At 38.2% G+C, this 26,374-nt stretch overlaps 1 protein-coding gene across 8 annotated transcripts; it reads right to left on the bottom strand.

Moving 5' to 3' along the window:
* Positions 1-979: 979 nt before the first annotated feature.
* GONST1 (golgi nucleotide sugar transporter 1) lies at positions 980-25,420 on the bottom strand. Of its 8 annotated transcripts, none has more exons than XM_077383568.1 (12): positions 24,404-24,623; positions 24,190-24,314; positions 20,680-20,807; positions 19,103-19,323; positions 16,480-16,711; positions 16,112-16,251; positions 13,789-13,918; positions 11,088-11,186; positions 7,405-7,559; positions 2,323-2,439; positions 1,172-1,269; positions 980-1,090 (listed from the first exon to the last, which is right to left on the bottom strand). In XM_077383568.1, the coding sequence occupies exons 4-12, from the start codon at positions 19,225-19,227 to the stop codon at positions 1,038-1,040; spliced, it is 1,149 nt and encodes a 382-aa protein (XP_077239683.1). In that variant the 5' UTR covers positions 19,228-19,323; positions 20,680-20,807; positions 24,190-24,314; positions 24,404-24,623; the 3' UTR covers positions 980-1,037. The 8 variants fall into 8 exon arrangements, with proteins under 8 accessions (XP_077239683.1, XP_077239689.1, XP_077239700.1 ...); XM_077383574.1 differs by having other exon boundaries at positions 19,103-19,362; XM_077383585.1 differs by lacking the exons at positions 24,190-24,314; positions 24,404-24,623 and adding an exon at positions 25,003-25,419.
* Positions 25,421-26,374: the final 954 nt, after the last annotated feature.

A 26,374-nucleotide genomic window follows, 5' to 3' on the forward strand; every position in this document is an offset into this window, starting at 1 on the left:
GAGCGAGTGTGTGATGCGCGCGCGCGGGGGGGGGGGGGGGGGGGGGGGGGAATATCATTTCCCCTCAAGTTAATGATAAGATGGGGCCACCGCTTGACTCCTCATGTCTTTTATGGGATGGGACCTCATGCATAGCAGGGTCGGGGGTCGGGGCCATCATTGTACAACTCTTGTTTTGATTAGGTCGGGCCCATCATTCTTGTCTTGAATGTGCACTGTTACCCATTTTAATATAATGAGTGACCTGTGCATAACAGACCTTTGATCACCAATGGCTCAAAACACAATGTGAGACTTCCGAAAAATAAAAAATCGACGACAGCGTGGGAAAAACACATTTGATCTAATGTTTATGAGATTTTGATCTTTGAAATTTATGGACCATGGGATATCAAAGGTAGACCCAACAGGTAGAAGAATCGAAAGTGGGGACACCTATTCGATACAAGTGTGCTCATTGTATTACACCTCGATTATTCTTCATAATGATCTTCACACCATTTTAGTGAGATAAAAAAGTGATACAGGACTATTATGGGTCTGAACATCTAGTGAGAATTAAGTTCATGGAAACTCGACTGTTTATGGAGCAGCATTACATTTTATCCATTAGATAATCACTTAAAAACATGAAAAAGAAGCTGCAAGACTCGGTACTAATCATTCAGAAAGATTTAACAATGTTACACCAGTCATAAACAATAGTTTACAAATGAGATTACAAGAGAAAGATGAGTTCCAGAAATGACCTTTCACAGAAGGATCAGAACCGAACAAATAGAACAACATGGTATCTGGCAGTACCCATCTTCCCTCTACCAAAGAAAAAGCTGAGACAAGGGGCAAACATGCAGTTTTTTTGTCTCGAAGACGAATCTTCTCTGAGCTTTCTGGTGATTTTCTTCCAATTAGACCTCCGAATCTCTACGTGAGTGGAAACAGTTTACCTGGATCCCAACTATAATTATCAGGAAACATCCAGGAAAATTTTCTCCAATGCAGTATAATAGTGTTGTGATACAGCATCTCTTTTGGGATTAAGATTTTGCCATCAGTTTTGCTCTAGCGAAAAATACCCCAGCCAAAAGACCTGCAAAATGCAAATAGGGGTACATGCTCTGTAAGATTAAGGTATCATTGCATTGGGATTTGGTTTGGGGAGAAAACATACCGAAAAGGATGCTCAAGAAGTTCTCAAAGCTAGTCGGAACTTTGAACAGCAAGATTCCAGCAACAGAGAGAGGAATCTTATTTAGTGATCCTACAAGGCTGCAAAACACCAGGAATCATGAGAAAATGTTTGTAATAAATAATTTTGAGACCTCTTGTAGGTAGGAATCTGTCTATCAAAACAAGTTGTATTGCATGTATTCGGTCGGATTCACATGAAAAAAAAGTTGTATTGGCGCTTGGCTAATGTAATCGATGAAATACGATACCTAATTCGTATTATATGCCCCTCTCTTGTACACCGACGACGATCGTCGAATACTATGGCGGAGTGGCTGGCAATGGAGGGGGTGGAGCTTGCGGATACGATTAACATTTTTGATGATCATGACGAAAGGGTGATGTGATACTATTGATCGATAATTGGATATTGTAATTCACTGGGACATCTTGTCCCGGGTGCTCTGTATCTCCTTTTATTGAAATAAAATCGTTACTGTTAAAAAAAACAAGTTGTATTGCATCATGGATTCAGATTTGCATGTTAAACAAGTTGCATTGCACGGGTTCAGATTCGCGCGTCAGGATCCGCCACGGATTCGAGGTGTTGGATTTGGCAAATCCCCAAAAGTAGAATTCATGGATTCGGTTTAAATATTTAAATATATTCATGAAAAAATTGACGGTGGAGGGTCGTGGCGCTAGGGTTTTTATTAAGAGATGACGGGCTATGCTTTTATAATAAAAAAAATGTTTAGAAGAAAACACATTTAAAAGGAAGATATACAGGAATATCATTTTAAAAGAGAAAACGATGTGCAGGATTCGTGCGGTAGACGGCTACAACAAGAATCCGGATGTGTCCCACGCGAATCCATGTCCGATTCAAGCGTTGAAACGTGTCGATACGGATTCAACATAAGTGGTAAAGAATCCATACAATACAAAGAACAAGATAATGAATCTTTCACATGGAATCATTTTCAAATCTATGTTGCCCAACCCAAATAGCAACATATAAAAAGTTCATAACAACATGAAATTGCCATCTATTTATGGGCACCACAAGCTCAAGTTTAGAGACTTAAAGACGGTTTACATGAAATTGAGGGTGAAGAAGACATGAATTTAAGTACACACTCCTGCACATACCTGTATGTAGTAGCACCTGTCTGATGAAGAAACCACATTGAAGTGAAGCTGATGGCGAGACCTAGAAACCCACTTAATGTCACCACCAACCAGAATACGGGCATCCTCAAAAGCATCCTGCCAATTCACTTCAGAGATACATGAGCCCAATAAGAAATAACTGATGTCATGCAATTCAACTGTTGCAAAAAAAAAATAGAGAGATAACTGGGTCTAGCCTCATGCCCCAACAGTTCGGACCTAAAGGACACAAGGTGGCAACATTGAGGTCATGGGTTGTGTTAAAGGATAAAAGATAAATAACGCCTTTCTCCAACAGCTTAAGCTTTTGGAGAAGTTGGTTAGTTAACATGGTATCAAAGCCAAAGGTCTCGAGTTCAAACCTCCCGGATAGCAAAAATCCACATGCGATGGTCGGCCCAAAGTGGGACCACATGTGCCACGTGTTTGCCAAGTGAGCCACACATGCAGGGGAGTGTTAAAGTATAAAAGATAAATAACGCCTTTCTCCAACAGCTTAAGCTTTTGGAGAAGTTGGTTAGTTAACAGGTTGGAACCCAGAAAATCCACCGACAAAGAGAAATACAAAAGACTGGTCCAACATAATGACATTTCAGATAACTACAGCAGTTAATGCATAAACTAAAATGTACAATCATATGTAGTCATACACATATACATCTGCCATTTTCTTAGATTCTGATAGCAATTTGATAATTGAGATCCTTATAGATTACGACCTGGTGTCAGATCTGATCCAAGTTACATATAGTTGTTGTTACTAGAAATTCAAATCTGTAAAGAGATGGTGATCTGTAAGATTTTCCAGTTACTAATCTTCAGAAAGGTAGAAGTCTTCTTTGACAGTTTGACATAATGACTTCTGATTGGCGAATCCATGACAAACAGTTTGTATCAGAGCAACCAATCATAATCTCAAGCATAATGTCATAAGGAAGCGCGGAAGACTGAAACTCGGTCATGGTTTGCGAATGAAACGAAAGTTGTGAGAATTTTCCCAAACTTACACAAAATTAAAAATTACATTAACAAAGATGACGAGAAGAGTGGGGGAGAAAATTCAGTGCTTCCCCACAGCTATGATATCTTGAAGTTGAACAATAAGATCAACCACAATAATCTACATGTGATCCTCCTACACAGGAACAATTACTCATGTGGATCCACTTTGTAGAGTGAGACTAATTCCCTCCGAATGCGCGCAATCACCCGTAAACCACGCGCATCGGGCAAGCCCAGGGGAATTCGAACTCTCGTCTCTGGGGAGCATACCCAAGACTTTAAGCCAAAGATCCACAGTCTATTGATGCTTCTCTCAACCACAATGACGTCATTTCCCTCCAACTAGAGAGAAATGAAGGGCAGCAAACAGTTTGCAAACTAAAAGATGTCTTCGCAAACAGTTGCAGTGCCCGGCCGCAACAACGTGGAAACCATGCAAGGGTACACAGAAACCACATTCCACTATTAGGAAGGGTTAATTAACAATTAAACTCTCTATCAACACCCAAAATTAGGAAATGGGGGTTCCTTGGCATCAAAGGAGTGGATTTTGAGGAAGTTAGGAAACTGACAAACCACACCAAACCTCTCAAAAAAGAGGGCCTAAATCCCAGCTCCATATGTACACAGTATAGATGATCAGAGAATTTAGTTCCCTAACAACTCAAGAATGATGAAATTGGCATGGATTCCCCTCTAGGCAATGAATTGCCCTGCCCTCGCCACATCCAATCTCATCTCAGATGATGATTCATCCAGCTCCAGGGTTCTGCCAAAGATGAGACCCCACTGCAGAGAGCGTGGAGGCATCCCATGCGCAAAGCATAACCCCATGAAAAATCGACCATACAACCTTTGTGCTCAGGGTGCAAAATGGATGCCAGTACTGAATGGACCTATGCTTCTCTCCTGGAGTACGCCCACCACTTTGAAACAGCTTCCCAAAAACCTCTACTGATGGGAGCTCAAAGAGCACATCTCTCTTGCTCACGGATCTCACCTTTATACGAACAGGCATCCTCCATTTCCTCCTAGTTTCGCTCTTATAAAGATTCTGGGAATTGGCGTCGATAAGTTCTCCAAGCATGCAACTTTAGAATCTAACCCATGTAGGGCCCAGCATTGCAGGTACAACTCCTTTAGAATCTAACCAAGCATCCCCAGGTTGGGGTGGCAACTGCTTACTCGTGAACCTGTGAGTAGCACCCTGAAGGACCAAACCCCTTTCACTTGCCACAGACCCCCATTTTCATCCTTCTAATGTGCGTACAAAGCCCAGTGCTCAAAGCAACCATCAGTAAGTCACCCTTATGATGAGCTCCCTGATGTACCCAACTACCCATGTTTCTGTCGAATCTGCTCCAGCAGGAACAGCTCATCCTGCACATTCTGCATTACAACCTATGATCAAAGAATATGAACAAATACGCCAAACAACTCCGACCACCATCTGATCAAAAGCTTGGTTATCAGCAGCTTTCTCAAGGCAGCATGCGGTTGAGACAGAGAAACACTTCCACTAAACCTTGAAAGCTAGCAGTCAAAATCATCAGTCAGACTCTCTCTTCCTCGAAATGACCAAAATTTGAGTACATTAGCAGTTTTTGGGTGTACCCCTTTATGACTGGAGGAGCCTTGCACCTTTCTCTACGTGTATCAAAAGATGCATCCTTCTTCCTGTATATCCCACTTGCAACAAATGGCATTCTTTACCTTGGGACGCTTCACAAGATCCCAAGTATGATTTCGATGGAGTGACTCCATCTCATCTGTCATAACCAGAACCCACTTGTGGCTTTTCCCGCCACTCATAGGATCCTGAAAACATAGAGGTTCTCAACTAGCGGTGACTAAAGCAAAGGAAACAAAATCATCAAAACCATACTTGACTACTTGTTTTGTATTCCACTTTGGCTCTGACTTTGCTAAGGTATGTGGCACTTCTTGTTCATCATGGCCGCTACTTGATGATTCCTTGGAAGATTGTATCACATTATTCCCATTATTAGATAATCCTGTATCATCAAAATATCGAACTATGGTATATCATATTTTTCTTCCACATCTACATCCCGTGACTATTCTACCGACCCACTTGTTTTCAAATGCTAGTCTCTTTGAAGATCATATCCCGGCTAATCACTATCTTTTTCGTATTAGGATCTTATAGCTTATATCCTTTGACCCCTTTCTAAAACCCGAGAAATATACATTGTTTGGACTTAGCATCTAGCTTGCTCCTCTGTGCACTCTGGATATGCATGTAAGCTGGGCATCCAAATACATGGAATATAAAGCAATCAATTGACTTTATACTACGTACCTCTTCTGGAAGTTTGAAGTCAATTGTGGTTTTTTTTTTTTATGGTCACATTTGAGGTCAATTGTTGTAGATGAAGATCTGTGTCCGTCCAAAATATTTTTGACAAATTTGCATTGAGCCTCATAGCCTTGGCTCTCTCAAGAAGGACCATGGTCATTCTTGCAACTACTCCATTTTGTTGTGGAGTACCGGAGTTAGTGAAGTGACACTTAATTCCTCAGTCTCTGCAGAAGGTCAAGAAATTACCATCCCAGTATTCCATGTCATTATCAGTCCATAGATATTTCAATCTTTTTCCAGTTTGATTCTCAAATTCTGCCAACCAATACTTGAATTTGAAGAATACTTCAGACTTTCTTCTCATAAAAGTCCTACCTTCCTTGAATAGTGATCAATGAAAGGTAATAAAGTACTCCATATTGCCCTGTGATCTCACTGGCGATGGCCCCCAAAAATCTCAGTTAATATAGTCAAGTATACCTTCAATGTTGTGTGCCCTTGTCCTGAACCTAACTCTGCACTGATCCCTGTATACACTGCTCCCTGTGAACATATTCAAGTAATTTCCGTTTATGAAGTTCCACTTAGAGAATTTTGAGATATCTTAAGAAGGGGCTTCAAAAAGGTGTTTTATAAGCCAGTCAGAGACACATGATTGTAGAAGAATATGCAAATGCAGATTGGGCTGGTTCTCATAGCGATAGGAGACCCACTAGTGCAGATTGTACATTTGTTACAGGTAATCCACTCACATAGAGAAGTAAGAGAGATGTAATTGCAAGATCTAGAGTTGAAGCCAAATATAGAGCCATAGCTCATGCGACTACTGTGTTCAGGAGGCTTCAACACTATGTAGAGGGATGGGAGTAGAGATTGCCACTCCTATGAAGTCGTGTTGTGAAAACCAAGCAGCTATCCGCATTACCTTCATACGTGTGTTATATGTGAGAACCAAACATATGGAGGTTTTTTTATGATACTAAAAAATGGGAGGTTGATTGTCATATTGTTAGGGAAAAGGTGGAGCAACAATTATGATAGTTTCCTACATTAGATCATTAGATCAGCTAGCCGACATCCTAACCAAAGTTGTTTCTCATAGCTTACTTCATGATGTTCGTCACATGCGGAACGTGTTTGACATTTATGGACCAGCTTGGGGGAGAGGTTTGACAAATATGGCAATCACTTATTTATTTCTTATACTTTCTCAGCTTCATGTTTACGTTACAAATCCTTGTACCACTCATGCTGTAATTTTTCACTTATGCAAACATTTAACACCCTCTCTCTCTCTCTCTCTCTCTCTCTCTCTCTCTCTCTCTCTCTCTCTCTCTCTCTCTCTCTCACACACACACACACACACACACACACATTCCCAAGAAAACTACACAAACAACAGATTCTAACATATAGAAGTTCAACAGCACAATCTGGTTTCCATTTGCAATTGATGTTAACTAACCCACCCGCTAATGGCTTTTTCAATACATCTCTTTAAATTGTCTCAGTTACATTTGAAATGGAAGATAGTGGTAGATTTCATAACAGAATTTCTACAAATATTTTCTGCAAAAACACACAAAATTGTTTATGATATCCTACTACATTCAAAGAGAAAGAGATCATACTATGCAAGTTGATGTTTATTACTGACAAAAACAAGAAATTGAAAACTAAAGCAAAGCAGTAACACAAAACCACTAAAAAGTGGAAACCTGGATGAAAGAGCTCACGTTTTAGAGAGGTAGTCCACTTCGTTGAATACAAAAATAAGCAGAACCCCCAGAGGCAATGAGAGAACGTTATTGAGTAACACCATCGAAAATTCATTTAAATTTCCAGATCTAGTGACTTGCTTTGCTGTATCCATCACTCTTCGTAGTGTTAACTAGACAAAGATTGCACACATTTAAGATATATGGCCAATTATACAACCATGATGATAGAAAAGGCACTAATGGACGGTGCAATAAAATAATATTATGCCCAGGGTCCAGCATCCACTCATTGTAACACCAAAAACAAAAAGATGATGCGGCTGATGAGAAATAAACCCAGCTATAATGAAATTATGTATCTAATGCAAATCATGCAATATGGCATCTCTTAGGACTTCTTCGTTTGGGATTGTGGCAGCCGATTGTGATTAATGGACTCAAAATTATATTAATTGTGATTTGTGAGTCCAATAATCACAATCGGCTACCACAATCCCAAACGAACAGGGCCTTAGTATAACAAGGGTTGTGGGAGATTTATAGTATGCAAAGTGAATCTGCCATGAATATGCATTAGAAGCATTCATGCTTGCTATCCATCAGATGATAGTAGGATATATTTATTTGATGAAAGAATCTACACAATATATGAGCAGATTCATCTGAGCAATTTAAAAGGCACATGGTAGCGACTTCTCTTTTTTATAGCAGTTTAGCTCAAATTAAATGATTAAGATGAAGGCTTAATTATCACTTCCTCACGGAGTACTCAAACAGTGGAATCATATTGGCAGAAGCAAGTATAAAAATCTGACTCCATAAAAAACAATCCCTGGAGACTACAAAATCTAATTTCTTCGTCCATTTTATTTTTATGATGTTTCAATATAAATTATTATTTTTAAATTTTTTTAATAAAAGAAATTAATTATTTTTCAAATTCAATCTAGGTGTTGATTCTCCATCTAATTCAATGGTTGAGATCAAGGAATGACCAATGTTTGGAAATAAAAATTTTCCATTAAATGCATCTATTTTATCTTCAAATTCTCTGCAGTCAAAAAGATAAGGAATGAAACAATGAATCCTATTTATCCAAACCATTCTGTTGGGATCTGTCAAAGTGACTATTTTTAAATAAAACAAATAATTTTCTAGCATTTACTGAATTTTCATCTTAAATTTCCATTATTTGCATATGTTTCCATATGTTTTCGTGATTTTATAAGATTTCCACAAAAATCCAACCGAAATTGACTTGGTTCTAAGTTTCAACCGAAATAATGTAATATATATATATATATATATATATATATATATATATATATACATATATATATATATATATAGAGAGAGAGAGAGAGAGAGAAATTATATGGTGTAAGGGCTTACAACAATAAGGCCTTTGTACGGTGGAAGTACCACCCTTGATCCAACAGCAGCTCCTCAAAAAGCTCAAAAAGTGAGCTGCTGTTGGATCAAATATCAAGGGCGGTACCCCTACCATATTGTTGTAAGCCCTTACACCATATATATATATATATATATATATAGAGAGAGAGAGAGAACGGTTTCTGCGCTTGAGCGCAGATACCTTATCTGCGGTGTAGTGGTTAAGTCTGTTCCATAGGTCGCTAGTTGTGGGTCCCACGGAGTACGTCTTGTGCAAAAAAAAAGTAATGAAACCCGCATTACCCGAGACAGGAAAAAAAGTCTTGACTTCTATTTCGGTTTACAGAGAGAAACCCGATTCTTCTTCATGCATGAAAATTAGAGAGAAATGTGCTTCTTCTTCTTCTGCGAGAGCGCACAGAGAAACCCTTCTTCTTCCGCGTGAAAATCAGATAAACCCATTTCATCTTCTTCATCTTCCCAAAACGGTGAAAGAGAGGGTTTCTCTCCCATTTCATCTTCTCCATCCCACACTCAAACCCTAACTGTAGATTTAGGGCTTCTTCTTCTTCTTCTTCTTCTTCTTCTTCTTTCAAGGATTAGGGCTTCTTCTTCTTCTCCGTGCGTTTCAAAACTGTAGATTTAGGGTTCTTGTTCTTCTTCTTGGATAACCACTTCAATATATGAATCCCTATCCAGCTAGGGTTTTACACCAAAAGGGTTTTCGAGGATTCCCTGCAAAGGAGAAAAAATGAAAAATCGATTCGTGAAAGTCGAGGGTTTCTTCTTCTCGCCCAGTTTTTCTCTGTTTTGGGTTTTTCTGTTGCGAGTTTTGTTTTCTACTCCTACACGTAGATAGCACTATATTAATTTCGTGTTTTATTCTCTTCACTCGTATTACGCGGGACCCACTTAACTTACCAATCCAATTCATTTTGAACGCTCAAGCGCAGATACCCTATCTACGGGTATCTACGCTCGAGCGTAGGAACCCTTTCCTCAAATAGAACCAAAATAGCACCAAAATGGCCAAATTTTCAACTGAAATTTCATTTTGGCTCTCATGGAAACTGAAATATTTCAGTCAAAATGATACGTTTCGGGCCGAAATTTGGTACCATGTCCATTGTTAGAGCTGAATTCGTTTTTTCTTTTTCTTCGAAAAGTATTGTTAGAGCTGAATTCTCCACATTAATTTCTGAACCAACAACTATAATAATAGCTTTCTTGTTAGCTTCTTGGCTAATATAATTGTAAACTAATTTAAGAGAGGATACGTCAGCTTTCCCGAGGACTTGAACACATTAGAGTTCTAGACCTAGATTTAAACCATCATGGAACTCAAAGAACCAACGTTGTTCTATTTACTGCTTTATGTCTTCGATAGCGCGGGCAATGGGCTGGTAGTAATCAAGTTACCCCCACTTTTGCTTGAGAAGGACATAGTATTTTTCTATAGATAAAGGATTTTCAGAATATTTTGCAATTTTCCTATGCAAATGGTAGATCTAGGCTAAATCCTCTCATTGAAAGTAGCTTCAGGAATCAGAATACAAGCTCTTCGAATATAAAGGCCAAATAATAATTGTAAGGTTCTCAGTTATGTAATCACCATCGGGTGGATCCTCTTTTGTATGTTCTTTAACCTTTCAGGTTACATAACCCAACTTCTGCTCAGCTACCAATAAACGTTCTAGCAGACCGCAAACACACCAAATAATTTCTTCTTTTGAGTTTAACAGTGGTCATTGGGACTACTTCTCATAGAAGTAATTACCCTTTGGTCATTGGGACACATTGCTTGATCCTTCTTCCATAGTTGGCAAAACAAAACAAAAAGATCTCATCAAAAGGCGGCATACACAGCATAGAACAAACGAAAAAACACACCTTGGATTTTCTCCCTAGAATGTATGTTGCTGCCCATCTTCCTCTTCAACTCCCAGAAAAAGGAAACCCTTGACATATGATCCAAGGCTTCTAAGTAAAATCTAGATCAGAAGAAGACAAAGGGAAGAAAAGGAATGGAGAGAGAACAGTTTGTGTGGGTGATTTCAAACCCGGGTAACTTGATTATTTATGTTGAGTCATTTGCATTTAATTACAAGAAAATTCCATTCGTGTGATCCAGCATCACATTTGAAGACAAAATAGTCACGATAATAGTGTATCAATTAATGAAATGATAGGCTTGAAAACTAATATCCAGTTACAAATAACAAGTTTTAAGAGGACCCAATTTTCAGATGAGAAATACTGAACTGTACATTGCAACAGTAATATAAAAAATCAACTAGATGAATTACCGAATATGACGCAGTGAGAAAACAATTTATAATCTGCCATGTATAGCCAACCGCATGAAAGGAGAGATCCGTAATTCCTCCAGAAATTGCTGAAACAATCTGCACCCAGAAATAGTTATTCAAATAATCCTACCTTATTCAGCATGAGTTTAAACCAGAATACCAAGTTAATACTGTTTTCAGGAGAAAAAAGAATACAGAAGTAGTTGAGTCATAAAGATCCATACAGTCGTTGATTAATAAGAAGTGTACTTGAATGAGCTACTTATTTATAAGAAACACAAAAACATTACAAGCGAACCTGAATTTGCAAATCCTACACCAAATTACTCGTACATAATGTACAAAATGATGAAGCATGGTTGAAAGCTAGAGATATATGGCATTTGGGTTTACACAGATATTTAGTTTCCAAATTTAAAATATTTTTTATCAGACTTCCTGTAGACAAGGTACTGTCGGGAAGTGACTCAGTAATGAAACCCAAACTTCATTAACCCACCTTTCTTAATAAAACCCAAACTTCATGAACCCACCATTGTTCATTCATTTCTCATTTTTCTTATATGGGCATCGGTTGAATAAGTATTTCACTTTTCACCTCATACAGGTTGACACTTAGAAGCAGGAATCTTCCCTCGGGGTGCCGCTCCCGACTCGGAACCTCGATTCAGATCTCCTTAGGAAGGAGCTTCCAGGGAGCGTGATCCTGAAGAGATGGAAACCGCTCCCAACCCACTCCTATTACTCCATTAGTAACCCCCCTCATCAACTTGCTTGCATCAAACTCCTCCAACTTTTCAAAGTACTTCATTGGAGCAAGTACGGAGGCAAATCTTCAAAAGGCACCAGCCACCAGGAAAGAAGGCATGAAAATGAAGACGGTTAGAAATTACTACTTTTGGTGTACTTAAAATTTGAAAGATTATATAAGATAGTTAAAAATTACTACTTGAATTTTGAAAGACATATGATGAAAATATTACATTAACGCTCCCATGGCACTCCCAAACTTTGACTCTTCTAGACCCTCACGCTTCCCCGCCCCAGCACCCGCTTCATGCTTCTATGGGTTGACACTATAGCTAGATTTTTTCTAGGAGAAGGGTCGTGACAATTTGACCATGCACCTATCTTTGTTACCAGTTGCTACTAACTGATGTCTTTTGCAAATCAATCCACATTGAAATAACTCTTCTTTGAGGGGCTCTGAAATGGATATCCAATCGGGTGTGGGTCCAAACCCTTCTGCTGAGATGTCCATTAGATTCATGGGCCTTCGACGAATGCAATTACCAATCAAAAGTAGGTTCCCAAGAACGCTAGTGGAAATAGAAAAAAACAATTGTTTCATGTCAATGGAAATTTAAAACCATGCTTGGGAGGAAATAAGGCCTGAGTAGCTGTATCAAGGAGGCATCTTGTCCCAAGAAGAATCCTCCCCTTCCTGGGAAGTTGAAGCTGAACCTTGATGGCTCAAGTCTTAGCAACCCGAGTCCAACAGGTATTGGAGGTCATATCAGGAGTGTGAACAAGTAGGTGCTTTGGGATTTCTCAGAGCTTATTGGTGAGGACTCTAGTGAGACTGAGGTTCAGGCACTCCATCGTAGGATCAAACTTTTGGAACAAACGCAATTAGATCATATCATCATTGATGATGATTCCCTCGGAGTGGCCAAACGGGTGAGAGACGGAGTTAGATACCCCTTTGCACCTCTTTCCTTTCAACCTGAAAAAACACCTCCAATTGAATTAAGAATGGTGTGATGCGTAGTGGTGTGATCCAGATATCTCAGTTATGCCCATCTTAGAATGTTGAAATCATATTCTGAAGCATATTTGGTTTGTTAAACATGTTAACTTTATCAATGTCTATTCATGTAAAATATGAAAGATCACAACAGAGGAATCTTTACAAATATAAAGAGTCAAATTGAATTTTGCTAAATTTTGGATAAGTAGACTTTAAGGGGCCGTTTGGATACGCGGATTTTAGAATCTTGGATTTCCTCAAAATCCTGGACAGGAGACAAGAGAAGGAGATGATCCGTTTTGCTTCTCTTTAGAATCCTGGATTTTAAGGAAGAAATCCAAGTTTTAGAAATCTCTCCCCCATCCTGAGACTTCTAAAACCTGGAAACAAGGGATGATCTCTTACTCTCTTGCTGACGGAAAGAAGGGCGACAAGTACATACATCAAACAATTTTTTAATATTCATAACAAACCATTCAAGATCTATTTCTCTACCTGACAAAAATTATCAAAATCATTAATACATATCTTTTAGGTTGTACAAAGTAGCCACAACACCATTTTGAACCTCAGTAAAAACTCATTTTCTTCACTGACCTATGATATTGTAATGTCCATATTTTCTTCTCACTTTCATCTCCCTACACTAAAACAAATGACATATTTAACCGAAGAATCTGACGGGTAAGTTTTGATCTTATTCCTACACTGACATTCTATCGTCAAAACACTGCATTGCAATATCATGTCTAAGAAATTACACTGTGATCCAAAGAACATATAGAATATAGAATGAAAATAATTTGAACCAAAGGTATTAGATGAACCGTCAAAAGATTAACAAAAGTGAGGCATAAATGTGAGTACATATCATTAGAAGAAGATCTCCATTTATACTAAACTGTAGATAATAGTTTTAGTCAACAAACAAGAAATGTTGATGATTACCATTAGGAAGAGAGCAGCCCAAACTTTGCTGCCATGGTGCTTCTTAAAAAGATACATTTCCCCAAGAGCAGTAATGACATTAGTAACATTCTTAAGGACTGTTACCATAGCAACATTAATGTACTTCAGACTGCAAATAACAAAGTAAGTGATTAAGCAACATATAAAGTAATGTAATGCATAAATCGAAGTTAAGAGTGATACGCTTATTCTTATGAGGTCCAAATGTAAATGCTATGAGGAGGCGAAGGAAGGCTTTGATCATTTGTTTATTGAGTGATTTAGCAAGAGATCTATGGTTTCATTTTGCTAATATGGTAAAAGTCCTCTCATTCATAATCAACAATCAATGCAAGGCTCCGTCAACTGTTTGAGCTGTCAAAAGGAGGAAAAATTCAATGTTTGGCGTCTTACTGAAAGTTATTCCATCATTTATCAGCCGGGAAATTTGGAAGGAGAGATGTAAGCAGTATATGAAAAGTGATTCTAAAATTTCCAAATTATTACTCCTAAAACTTCGAAATTATTACTTCTTAAACTTCCAATATTATTACTAGAAAAATTACCGCTTGAGGCAACACGCTTGCAAGGCCTAATTCTTAATCTTCATAAATTATAATGTCCTATTGGGAATCGTTGGCACATGGCGACTCGGGTACTTCATGGTTGGAAATAAAATCTAACACAAATGGTGCGTCAAAAGGCAACCCGGGCATTCCTGGTGGTGGAGGTATCATTAGAGATCGTATGGGTAAAGCTTATCTTAGCTTTTTCTGATGTACTGGAAATTCCTAATATCCAATCTAAGTGATTTCTTTCTTGTTTTTTTTGGTTTTGAGGCAAGGCAACATGCCCTCCTCTTCTATCTTTATTTAATATCAATAAAATTTAAGGTGTTGTCTTGGGTTCCTAGGTAAATTCTGGGTTCAAAAAAAAATTGAAGTTTGATCAAATAGATTTACCTACACAAAGTATGGTTATAAGATCAATAGAGTTTGGTTAGAATCGAACGATGAACGTTTAAGTCGTATCAATGCGTCAGGAAAGCTAATAAAGGAGGATCTAGCAGCCCCATAGGAAATCTCACAAGGAGCCACCTCCTGAGAAAGAACCTTTAGGTGGACTGCCTATCAGTGATTCGACCAACCGAGCCGATGGTGAAAACGATTCAGAGGATGGGGACTTCGGATGGCAGGTCCAGACCCTAAGAACCCTGCCTAGCGAGGTAGCATTGAACATGGTGTTCATCTTGCCCGGATCATACCAGGCGCCGTCCGAGCAGCCTTCATATTTGGAGAGGAGAAGAGATCTTTCAGATCTTACATGTGGACTTCGGCTAAGGGCCGATGGAGAAGGTAGAAAAAACCGCAAAGCTCTTGATGGATAGTGACAGTGAGGCATTAAAGATCGTGTTCGAGCGACCGACCGATGAGATGGAAAATCACTTGAAGCCACTCTACATTAGAGCTCATAAGAACGGCCGCCCCGTATCAAGGGTACTTGTCGACAATGGTGTTGCGGTCAACATCTTACCTATCGCCATGATGAAAAGGTTGGGCGGGGGGGATCAAACCGGCCTGGTCCCAGCCGAAGTCATGGTCATCAGCTTCATGAGTGAAGGTGAAAGAAAGACTGGAATTCTTCCAATAGAACTCACACTTGGGACAAAGACTGCATTGATGACTTTCTTCTTAATGGAATGCTCATCAAATTACAATGCATTGTTGGGATGCGATTGGATTCATATCAACTTCCGAGTAGCGTCATCACTTCATCAAAAGCTAGTTTATTTGGAATGGAAACAACGTGGAGGTGGTAGCTGCCGATGGAAAGCCATTCCTAGTGAATGCCAATCTGGCAGAAGCCCGATTTCACTACTCAAATACCGCTCCCTCAAGATTGGAGACCGATTAAAGTGGAAAGCCTGTTGAGTGGAAGAGCAAGCTCGGTCGATATGGTCGAAAGTCAAATCAGATGTCGCTTAAAGAGCGACGAGCGCGGGTATGTAGGGACATGCAGAAGAGGTTGTTAATATTCAACCTCGAGCAGAAAAGTGTGAATTGCATTTCGGCTTGCAAGGCCGAATGTATCATGGAGGACGAAACAAACCTCGAATCCATTCAGTTCGAGGACTTAAAAACTGTACCTGCGAAAATGGAAGATTCCAAGGCTGAATGGAAGATTTCCTCAGAGTTTATGTGCAGTAGACGCAGTACGGCAGCCACGTCAATAGGATCTCCTATCTCAAACTTAATTGAATGCTTATACATATATCTCACCAAAAGTAATAGGAGGATCAATAGTAACAGGAAAGACTTCATACCTAAAAATGCTTGTAATAAGCATCCCAACAAATATAACATTCACAGGCAACCAGACCTGAATCAATCTCCATGTAAGTGGTTCTGTTGATATTATGCCAAAAAAATTCAAAAAGGAAACAATAACCACTGAGACAAGATTCTGCAAGCATAAAAAATGTGTTTGTCAGATATCATAATGATGTTTCATATTCATTAAGTGGAATAGCATAAATAACAGCAATAGATAGGGTAGAATCACCCACAAAAACGAGACTTGTAATCAAAGCTAAGGTCCACTTCGATGTGTGATCCAATTGCATTTTGAATGCAATTGGTATTGCACATCCAAACATGACCTAAAATAGAAGATTATAGGTGGTAATTTCACCTGGTAAAGCATCAAAGATATTCCAGCATTGAAATCGTAGCTTGATAGCACAAACTTGTTAACAAGTATCATGCTGCATGATGAGATGCAATAAGCAAGGCCAGATAGTAATGCTTGGTTGTGAATTTTGACTGCCCAATTGCTCCTTACATTCTTATCTCTATCCTCTTCCACTTTACCACCCTCCACATCAACATCATCGCTGCATAGAGACTTCATTCCCGAAAATGATCTGCACAAGACAAGGAAAAGCATAACATTAAAGAGCCAAAGAATGGTGGCAAAATCACAAAGACATACAGAAGAAAATCAAACAAAGAAAGGATCACAATCAGGCAACAAATGACAGTATGAATCATATCCATAAGAAAAAATCCATATGATAGACAGATGACATAATTGGAAGCAGAAAAACATAAATGCTCATGTAAAAAAAATAGCATGCGGATCATTGATGACACTAAAACTATGAATACAAGAAAACTTCTTTGGTGAATCCTAGAAAAATCATCGAAGGATAGAGTTCCCTGTAAGTCAACATCAGTTGATATAAGCACAAGTGGTGCCAATTTTCCCAGATTTTGAATAACACATGAAGAGCTTCGCTACTTCTTTTTTTTAAGATGAAGAGCTTCGCTACTATAACCATGCGGTTGATGGAATTCCATAAAACACCTACCCCACATACATACCATCCATGTGGCATATGTCTAGGGTGACTGGGACCATTGATGCTGAATCACATTGATTCTCATCAAATGTGACATGACTCTGACTCCAATAAAACTATGAGACATCGGAACAGCTATTAGGGACCCCATTTTTCATTCCATTTTTTAGTTTATTTAGTACCTAGTAACACTAATAGTATATATGTACTTGAAGACAAAGATTACCCATTAATTAATATTTAGTTACTTTGCGAGTTTAGTTTATGTAGTTGGTAAGATTGTAGTTTTCTTTGTTTATTGTAGCTTCCTTGGCTTAAAAATGGCAATGGACTGTACTTATTGCTTATTTAGATTTCGGATCAGAAAATCAAAACTTGAAATTGAAATGAATGGGAATCATTGTTCATCTGATCTAAGTACAAGAATCTACCTTGACTCGTCTATTATTTTATTTGTAACTGTGCATCGGTGAGCACATGTACTTCAATAATTTGCATCCCCTAATCTATCTTACATTACTTCATAGAATAATAAATTCATAGCGTGTCAAATTGAAAATGTCATGACTCATGGTTCACGAACTCATTCATAACTCAATACAAATTTAAATTTCAAAATATAGATAAGTGAAAAAACAAACGGAAGTTGACAATTGTAGAGTTATCGCACTTGGTAGATGCGCATCTTTTCCCAATGAAATATACAAGCGGGCAAAAGTACAAGTGGGGGCATTTGCTCAATGATCCAAACCATTTTTTTTTCCTACGCATTGCTACTGATGGCCATGGAGCAAAATCGACGCCCTATGGATGACTCTAACCCTCCAATTTGTAGCCACTTAAAGGACAGGTAGAAAATAAAAGGACAAAAGTTTGTATTCAGCTCAACATTCTTATAAAATATCGAATGACATGATCAAAAGTCATGCCATTAGTTCTAGAAGGAGTGCAAAGTGGGTCCTACTACCAATGTCATCAAACTTAATTTCCCCGATAGTTGCTTAGGGAATCTAGGTCCAGTGTGGGTAGGGATGTTTCCAGAAAAAAAAAAGGTGGGATTTTGAAGGTGTTTTTCGGACCTCTTTGGATTCAAGGACAAGAACGAGGTGGAAACCCACGCCCTTCTCACCGTTCTTTGCATCATTTTGAGTGAGATGCCTTTTGGTGGAGGGTGATTCATCTAGCACAATTACTTGGGGGACTCTTCATAGCTATGGACAGTGGAGGCTTCTGCATATCAGTGAAATAAATTATACTAGTAGAGTCTCACACATTTCTTTTTTTCATATTTGAGCGACTAATGATAGAGTTGATTGTTGGCAAGAGAGGTGTCAAATTTGTGCATTAATCAAAAAGAGAATATAATGAGGAAGAAGAGAAGAAATTAGGGTAACAATTGCACACAAAATGACGAATGGAGAGTTCAAATCACCCTAATGACTTGTCTCTTCTCCTTATATTGCAGCAGTTGAACCAAATTACAAATATGCCCTTATGTATGGTACATCAGCCGAAGGGCATGACTGTCAATTCCGATCAATTTATATAAGTATTGAAAATACAAGTTTGTATGTGTGTGTAAAAGTTGCCTCTGTTCTACAAGAGGGGGTAAACATTTCCGCATCGTGTGAGACAGTCTACGCACCTGCTTTAATTTTCCTATTTTTTAAAATTTTCTTTATGGTTCAAAAATATAAAATAAAAGAATATAGAAAACAAAAAGAAAGGACAACTTGCATGAATTGCAGATCTATTTGAAAAAAATCTATCATTAGTGTCAACAAATCCCTTGCAAATGCTACAAAAATATCCAAAAAAAAAAGGATAAATCATTTGTCTTTGCAATACTACCAGGGTCCATTTCTAACATATTAGAATGCAGTAACAAACAAAAGTAACGAGTATATTATACAAATAACAGGAAACACTTAAACATGAATCAAGGGCACATGCCTGCTAACTATTTCTCTTCTTCCACCACCTGAAGGACTTGAGACGTGACCTATCATTTCATTCTGCTCATGACCTGTCAAGCTACTCCTTTCACCATTTAGGGTCAACTTACTTGTATCCTCCATGAGATATCTATCAAGAATTGAATCAGGAATATCTACAAGAACACCTAAAGGCAGATCTCTTGGAAGAAAATGGCAGCAAGCTTCAGAAAATCATGTCTGCATGAAGTCATTTCAAAAGAATTTATAGGAGGCACCCTGAAACAAGCAAATTCACAGTAGAAAATAACAAGATATTACTAAAAACCAGTGCAATGTCAAATGCCAATACAAGGAATTGAAGAAAAAAAGAGATTTCAGAAGAATTTTGAATCTAATATACGCATAAAATGGGTCAATTGAGAAAGTTCACTAAAAGCAAGTGTTATCCTCAGACACAGGTTAGAAAAGTCCATGTGGAAAGAGGATTGAAAATCTAGGTCATGCAACAAGGCCAAATCAAATGGGAGAAAAATATATAGTGGCAAGGAATTAGAGTTATGAGAAGTTAATTTTCTGAAAGATTACGTGAACCCATAAAAGTTAATTTTCTTGAGAAGTTAATTTCTAAAAATCTCAAATGACCGATACACTCAGAATACGAAACAGAACTTATTTATTGAGCTCCAGGTGCATAATCTAAAATTGAGAAGGAGATCCATATCACGCACTTGAAAAAAGTATCCCCAAATAACCTCAAGAACAATTAGTTGCATTCCTCTTTAAACATGGAATGCCCAAGTGTACATCCTTTACAGTTTCTTTGCATCATTTACTTTCCCCAAACCAAGATAATTACTACAGAAGTTAATGGTATATCAGATCATCGGTCATCTGTATTTTTCACCCTTTTTGAATTAATGCATATGTTGCCCTCAAAGTTTAAACATAAAAATTGGTGGGACAGACAACTGAAAAGGGCACAGAACATCCTCCTGAATAGGCTTACTGAGCCTCAGCTGATACAGAAAAGAAAAACAACAATAAAAATGACAAATACACCTCTATCCTACACTGAGGCTAAACACAATAAAGAAAAATAAACTTCAACACTATACAAAAGGACATAGACAATAATTGTCACTCATGCAGGCTGAATTCATAAGATTATATACTATTAACTTCCAACACTATGCTGTCTTATTTTCGTGAGGTACACAAAATAAGTTAACATATGAGACACCTATATAGGCCAAAAACAATAATAAATGAGTAAATATCACCCCAATAACTAGTCACCCACAAGAAAACACCAGTCACTACCATTTGGGCTATGCCTGCCAAAACACATTTATAGACAATTGAGTCAAACAAAGGAGTCAATGGGATTGGGAATTAAATAAAGCCCGTAATGAACTGTAAAACTCAGTAATCAGCCATAGCAGTATAAAACAAGTAGACAGAAATGCAAAACCTTGAAACTGAAAAGTGAGTGATCAAAACTAACAAAAGGACCACGGATCAAAAGACATTACAGACACGCATTGGAAACATGAAGTACAGAATTAACTTCAAAAAGAACAGACATGGAAGTACCATTTTCTTCCCAAGAGGATTATTCGGGTCACAGTGTTTGTACAGATCATGGAACTATTTATCATTGCTCCTATGGATGATTCCCTTTATTCTCTGTCTTCATTACAGGCTTCACATTGAATGGGTACCTATAAATTTTTAAAACCTAAATATTCAACAATTGGCAGACCAAACATTTGAAGCATTAAAAAAGAAAGAAGTTTTACGGTATAAGTATGGAAGGACTCAATTTCAAAAGAGTTATATGTGATCTACTAACTGTCCAAGGAGTTAATCACAAAGACACAAAAAGAATACCATAGGCGAAGGAACTAATTGGACCATAAATATACAAGAAACAACTTTTTCTCGAAAAATCAGTTTCATTGAACTGAATTGAACTGCCTTATCAGAATAAATTCCTATTTAACAAACTATGAAGAAGAAAATGTCAAAAGCACGATATTGTATCAACCTACTAAAAAAATTAAACAAAAATGCAAACCCAAAACTATTAACAAAGACACACACACAGATAGAGAGAGATTTTTACACTTGCTGCAAATGATTCGAACCTCGGTGTTTATTGAATTGCAAAAAAAAAATGCAACATTTAGAGAGAGAGTCAGATAGAGAAGACGAAGAAAAACAATATAAGGCAGCAGACCTAATCAAAGCACGACAGAAAATATAAGGAAAATAAAATTGCACAAACAAATAACAACTGTCTCTAGATGCCATGATAGAGAGAGAGAGAGAGTTCAACATCAAGAATATGTTACGGTCCTGAGTGGGGACCTGCCTAGGTATGGGAGTAGGTAGGAACCAGCCCGGTATGGGACATGTTTAAAAGGCGCAGCCTAACATGTTCCATTAGCTTTGGAACTTTTGGCATGTTGGTTAGGTACCTAACATTTGGTATCAGAGCACCCACCGCATCCTGTGTTCTAGTCACAGAAAGGATGACCTTTGGAAAGGACTACCTGAAAAGGGCTACTTGGTAAAAAGCCATAGTGAAAGCTGTCATAGTGAAGTTGCCACAGAGGGCCACCATGGAAGTGGCTACCTGAAAAAAAGGTAAGGTTACGGTTTTGAGTAGGGACCTGCCGATTAGGTGGGACCCAGCCTGGTACGGGACAGGTTTAAAGGGTCTAGCCTAACGCGTTCTATCAGCTCTTGAGCTTATGGAGTATGTTACCTTAACAGAATCCGAAAGAAATATATTCAGACAAGAAAAAAAGAAGGAGAAAACATCAGATCGAAAGCATATGCTAGATTAGAACCTCAAACAAATGTTTTGAAAGGTGAAAAAAGATAGAAAGAGTAAAGAAAATGATAGAATCGATGAATCAAACCTCGAATAAGTTGGCCGAAAAATCACTGCAGAAAAAAAAATGAACGAAGAATCCTCCAAGGGCGCGAGACGGAGAGAAATAAGGGGAATACGTTTATATATAAGGACTTCTTTTAATGGTCGGAGAGAGAAAAAAAAGTTCTTTGGGCTGGAATGGATTGAGCCAAACCCACAAAATGCCAATGGAACAACACTAACAAAACTTTCCTATTCAATGAAGTGGACTAGCCCTTGGACCTTGGCTACGTTTGGATTGCCGGAATCGGAATTCGGAATCACTGTCCAATTCTGATGATGTTGGAAACGGAATGAAACTTTTTTTTTAGAAAAAAAAGGGAAATGATATCAGCACAACCGTATTTTGAAAATTGCACTAACTCAGCTAATCTTTTCTTATTTAAAGACCTGTGAAAGGTTATTATTACCAAAAAGCTGTCACAAGCCAATTAAAAAAAGAAAAGACAAGATGTTTTGTGCTATTATTCAAATATGGTAATGCCAATATCAGTAGCCTAAAAAAATTAGGTTACTTTTTAGGCTACTGATATTGGCACTACCATATTTGAATAATAGCACAAAATCATCTTGTCTTTTCTTTTTTAAGTAGCCTAACTTTTTTAGCCCAGTATAAGTAGCCTAATTTTTTTAGGCTACTGATATTGGCACTACCATATTTGAATAATAGCACAAAATCATCTTGTCTTTTCTTTTTTAATTGGCTTGTGAGAGCTTTTTGGTAATAATAACCTTTCACAGCTCTTTAAATAAGAAAAGATTAGTTGAGTTAGTGCAATTTTCAAAATACGGTTGTGCTGATATCATTTCCCTTTTTTTTTTAAGAAAAAAAGTTTCATTCCGTTTCCAACATCATCAGAATTAGACAGTGATTCCGAATTCCGATTCCGACAATCCAAACATAGCCAAGGCCCAAGGGCTACTCCACTTCATTGAATAGGAAAGTTTTGTTGGTGTCGTTCCATTGACATTTTGTGGGTTTGGCTCAATCCATTCCAGCACAAAATCATCTTGTCTTTTCTTTTTTAATTGGCTTGTGAGAGCTTTTTTGTAATAATAACCTTTCACAGCTCTTTAAATAAGAAAAGATTAGCCGAGTTAGTGCAATTTTCAAAACACGGTTGTGCTGATATCATTTCCCTTCTTCTTTTTTTAAAGTTTCATTCCGTTTCCAACATCATCAGAATTAGACAGGGATTCCGAATTCCGAATTCCGATTCCGACAATCCAAACATAGCCAAGGCCCAAGGGCTACTCCACTTCATTGAATAGGAAAGTTTTGTTGGTGTTGTTCCATTGACATTTTGTAGGTTTGGCTCAATCCATTCCAACCCAAAGAACTTATTTTTCTCTCTCCGACCATTAAAAGAAGTCCTTATATATAAACATATTTCCCTTATTTCTCTCTGTCTCGCACCCTTGGAGGATTCTTCGTTCATTTTTTTTTCCTGCAGTGATTTTCGACCAACTTATTCGAGGTTTGATTCATCGATTCCATCATTTTCTTTACTCTTTCTATCTTATTCACCGCTAACCAGTAACCATTACTCCATAAGTTCAAGAACTGATAGAACGCGTTAGGCTAGACCCTTTAAACCTGTCCCATACCAGGCTGGGTCCCACCTAATTGGCAGGTCCCCACTCAAAACCGTAACATTACCTTTTTTTCAGGTAGCCCTTTCCACAGGTTGCCACTTCCATGTTGGCAATCTGTGGCAAGTTCACTCTGACAGCTTTCACTCTGGCTTTTTACGAGGTAGCCATTTTCAAGTAGTCCTTTCCAAAGGTCATCATTTCTGTGACTAGAAGACAGGATGCAGTGGGTGCTCTGATACCAAATGTTAAGTACCTAACCAATATGCCAAAAGTTCCAAAGCTAATGGAACATGTTAGGCTGCGCCTTTTAAACATGTCCCATACCGGGCTGGTTCCTACCTAGGGGTGTTCATTCGGTTTAAACCGAACCGAAATAGGGAAAAATAACCGAACCGAAATATTTCGGTTAGTGCAAAAAGATAACCGAAACCGAACCGAATTATATTATAACCGAACTTGAACCGAAACCGAAAAAAAATTCGGTTCTTCGGTTAGCTCTGTTATTACCGAATTATGAGGATGAGAAAAAATAATAAACCCTATTACCCCAATCCAATAATCCTTACCGGAATCCGTCAATCCGGAGCTTCACTGCTTCGGTAGAAAACCCTAAGTCCCAAAAGTCCAAAACCTTTTCGCTTCGTGGCTTCTTGCTTGCAAAGTGCAAACGACTGAAATAGGGGATGAAAACCTGTAAAAAGATGAATGATACAGTCAATCCAAAGTCGGAGATGGAGAGATGCCGACGATGGAGATCATGGAGTCATGGATTGGAGATACCGTCAATCCGGAGAGATAGGGAGATGCCGACGATGGAGAGTAATCCGTCAATCCGTAGTCGGAGATGGAGATACCGTCACCGGAGTCGGAGATGGGGCAGAAATCACTCAAATCAGCCGCTCCTAAGTTACTTACGAGCAAAACCCTAGTTTCACTTCAGAGCTTCGAAATAGGGGAAGGAAAAATCGTGCGATGGAATAGGAAAAGTAAAGTGTAAAACCCTAGTTTTCAACTTTTAAGACTCTTTAACATTTAACTTAAAGTTACAGTTATACCCTTGATTTTTACTCGGGACAGCCATGTGATATTAACCAAATCGATTAAAACGTCCAAAGCCAACAAACCCAGCAAAAAAAATATATAGGGTTTTACTAAGAATCCATACAGCTCAATGGGAAATAGAAAAGGACCCATATTAAAAATCAATTAAACAAAATATAGAGATTTCCAAATTGAACAAATGATCCAAAATCAACAAATCCACAGTAAAAAACAAAAAAAGAAGAACATACAGAGAACCCTCTCATCCACAAACAACAGAGAATAGAGAAAAACAAAAAACAAAGTCAACAACACAAAACCCTAATCCCAAAACTCACATGGAAAGTAGAGCTTGCTTGAGGGATCGAGGCGGAGCCTGCGTCGGTTGGGCAGAAACGACCTTGCAACAGAAGAAACAGAGCCAAGGAAGGAGGTAGCAGTGGCTTACCTCCGAGCTTCTTCACAACGAAGTGAGGAGGAAGACAACGTGCGAGATGAAGCGACGACGAAGACCGTATTTACTCAAAACCCACTTTTTCTTTCCCGGGAAACCAAATCGCACCAATTTGGTTTCCCACTCTCGTGAGAAAATGTTTCTCTCAGCTCATTTTTTTAATTTCCAAGTCATTTTTTTCAATTTCCACCTAACACTACTAATTTCCCGGGAAGACAAGTGAACACCACTATTTTAGATTTTTCCGAAAAAAAGAGGTATTTTCCCGGGATTTGGTCTCCCGGGAACGCAAGTGAACAGACCCTAATGGCAATGGCCACTCAATGGGGGCTGCCCCTAGTAAGGAAATGTTAAAACATTAAAACCGAAACTGATAATCGAATACCTATAAATTTCTAAATTTTCAGTTATTTGGTGCAACCGAATTATTGTAAGATACAAACCGAAACCGATAACCGAACTACTACTGATTACATAACCGAAACCAAACCATTTAATAAATTAACCGAACTGAAACCGAAAATAGATTCGGTTCGGTCGGTTAACTCGGTTAAAACCGAGTAATGCACACCCCTAATACTGGCACTACTATGTTTCAATAAGTGCAAAAACTCAGATTGTCTTTTACTTCTTTATTGGATTCAGTAAGCTTTTTAGGAACTGCAATAAAGTTTGACTGTGGTTTAAATAGTAAAAGAGAAGATGAGTTAGTGCAAATATCAGTGCCCATAATTTAATTTTTAAAAATCGATAAATTTTTTATTCTGATAGTAAATGACATGCGTTGGTTTGGATTGCCAGAATCCGAAATCGGAATCACTATCCAATTCCGATCATATTGGAAACGGTATGGGAGATTTAAAACAAAAAATATATATTCAAAAAAAATTAGTCTACCACTATTGGCACTGCCATATAATGATTGGACGATCCTTAAAAAGGAAATTGGGTAATTGTTTGCATCCTTAATATATTCTTCCTTTTTTAGAAACATAAGTGGGCTTTTACCCAGTATTGAATCTCACGATTGTCATACAAAGCACCTTCCAACAAAGATCTGGGAGCCTTGAAACCTTAGGCCCCCATTCGATTGAGATTATGCCAACCGATTTGGGTCCAAAATCAATTATTTGACTCAAATTTACGTATAATTTTGAGTCCAATAATTGGTTTTGGACTCGCAAATGGTTAGCATAATCTGCCTATAGATATACATGGTAGCATTCTCGATGGGCCTGTGTTGTCCAGGGGAAAGC

This window comes from Tasmannia lanceolata, unplaced genomic scaffold (assembly GCF_043159265.1).
Source record: "Tasmannia lanceolata isolate RefF3 unplaced genomic scaffold, GAP_Taslan_0.1 ptg000002l, whole genome shotgun sequence".
NCBI lineage: Eukaryota > Viridiplantae > Streptophyta > Magnoliopsida > Canellales > Winteraceae > Tasmannia > Tasmannia lanceolata.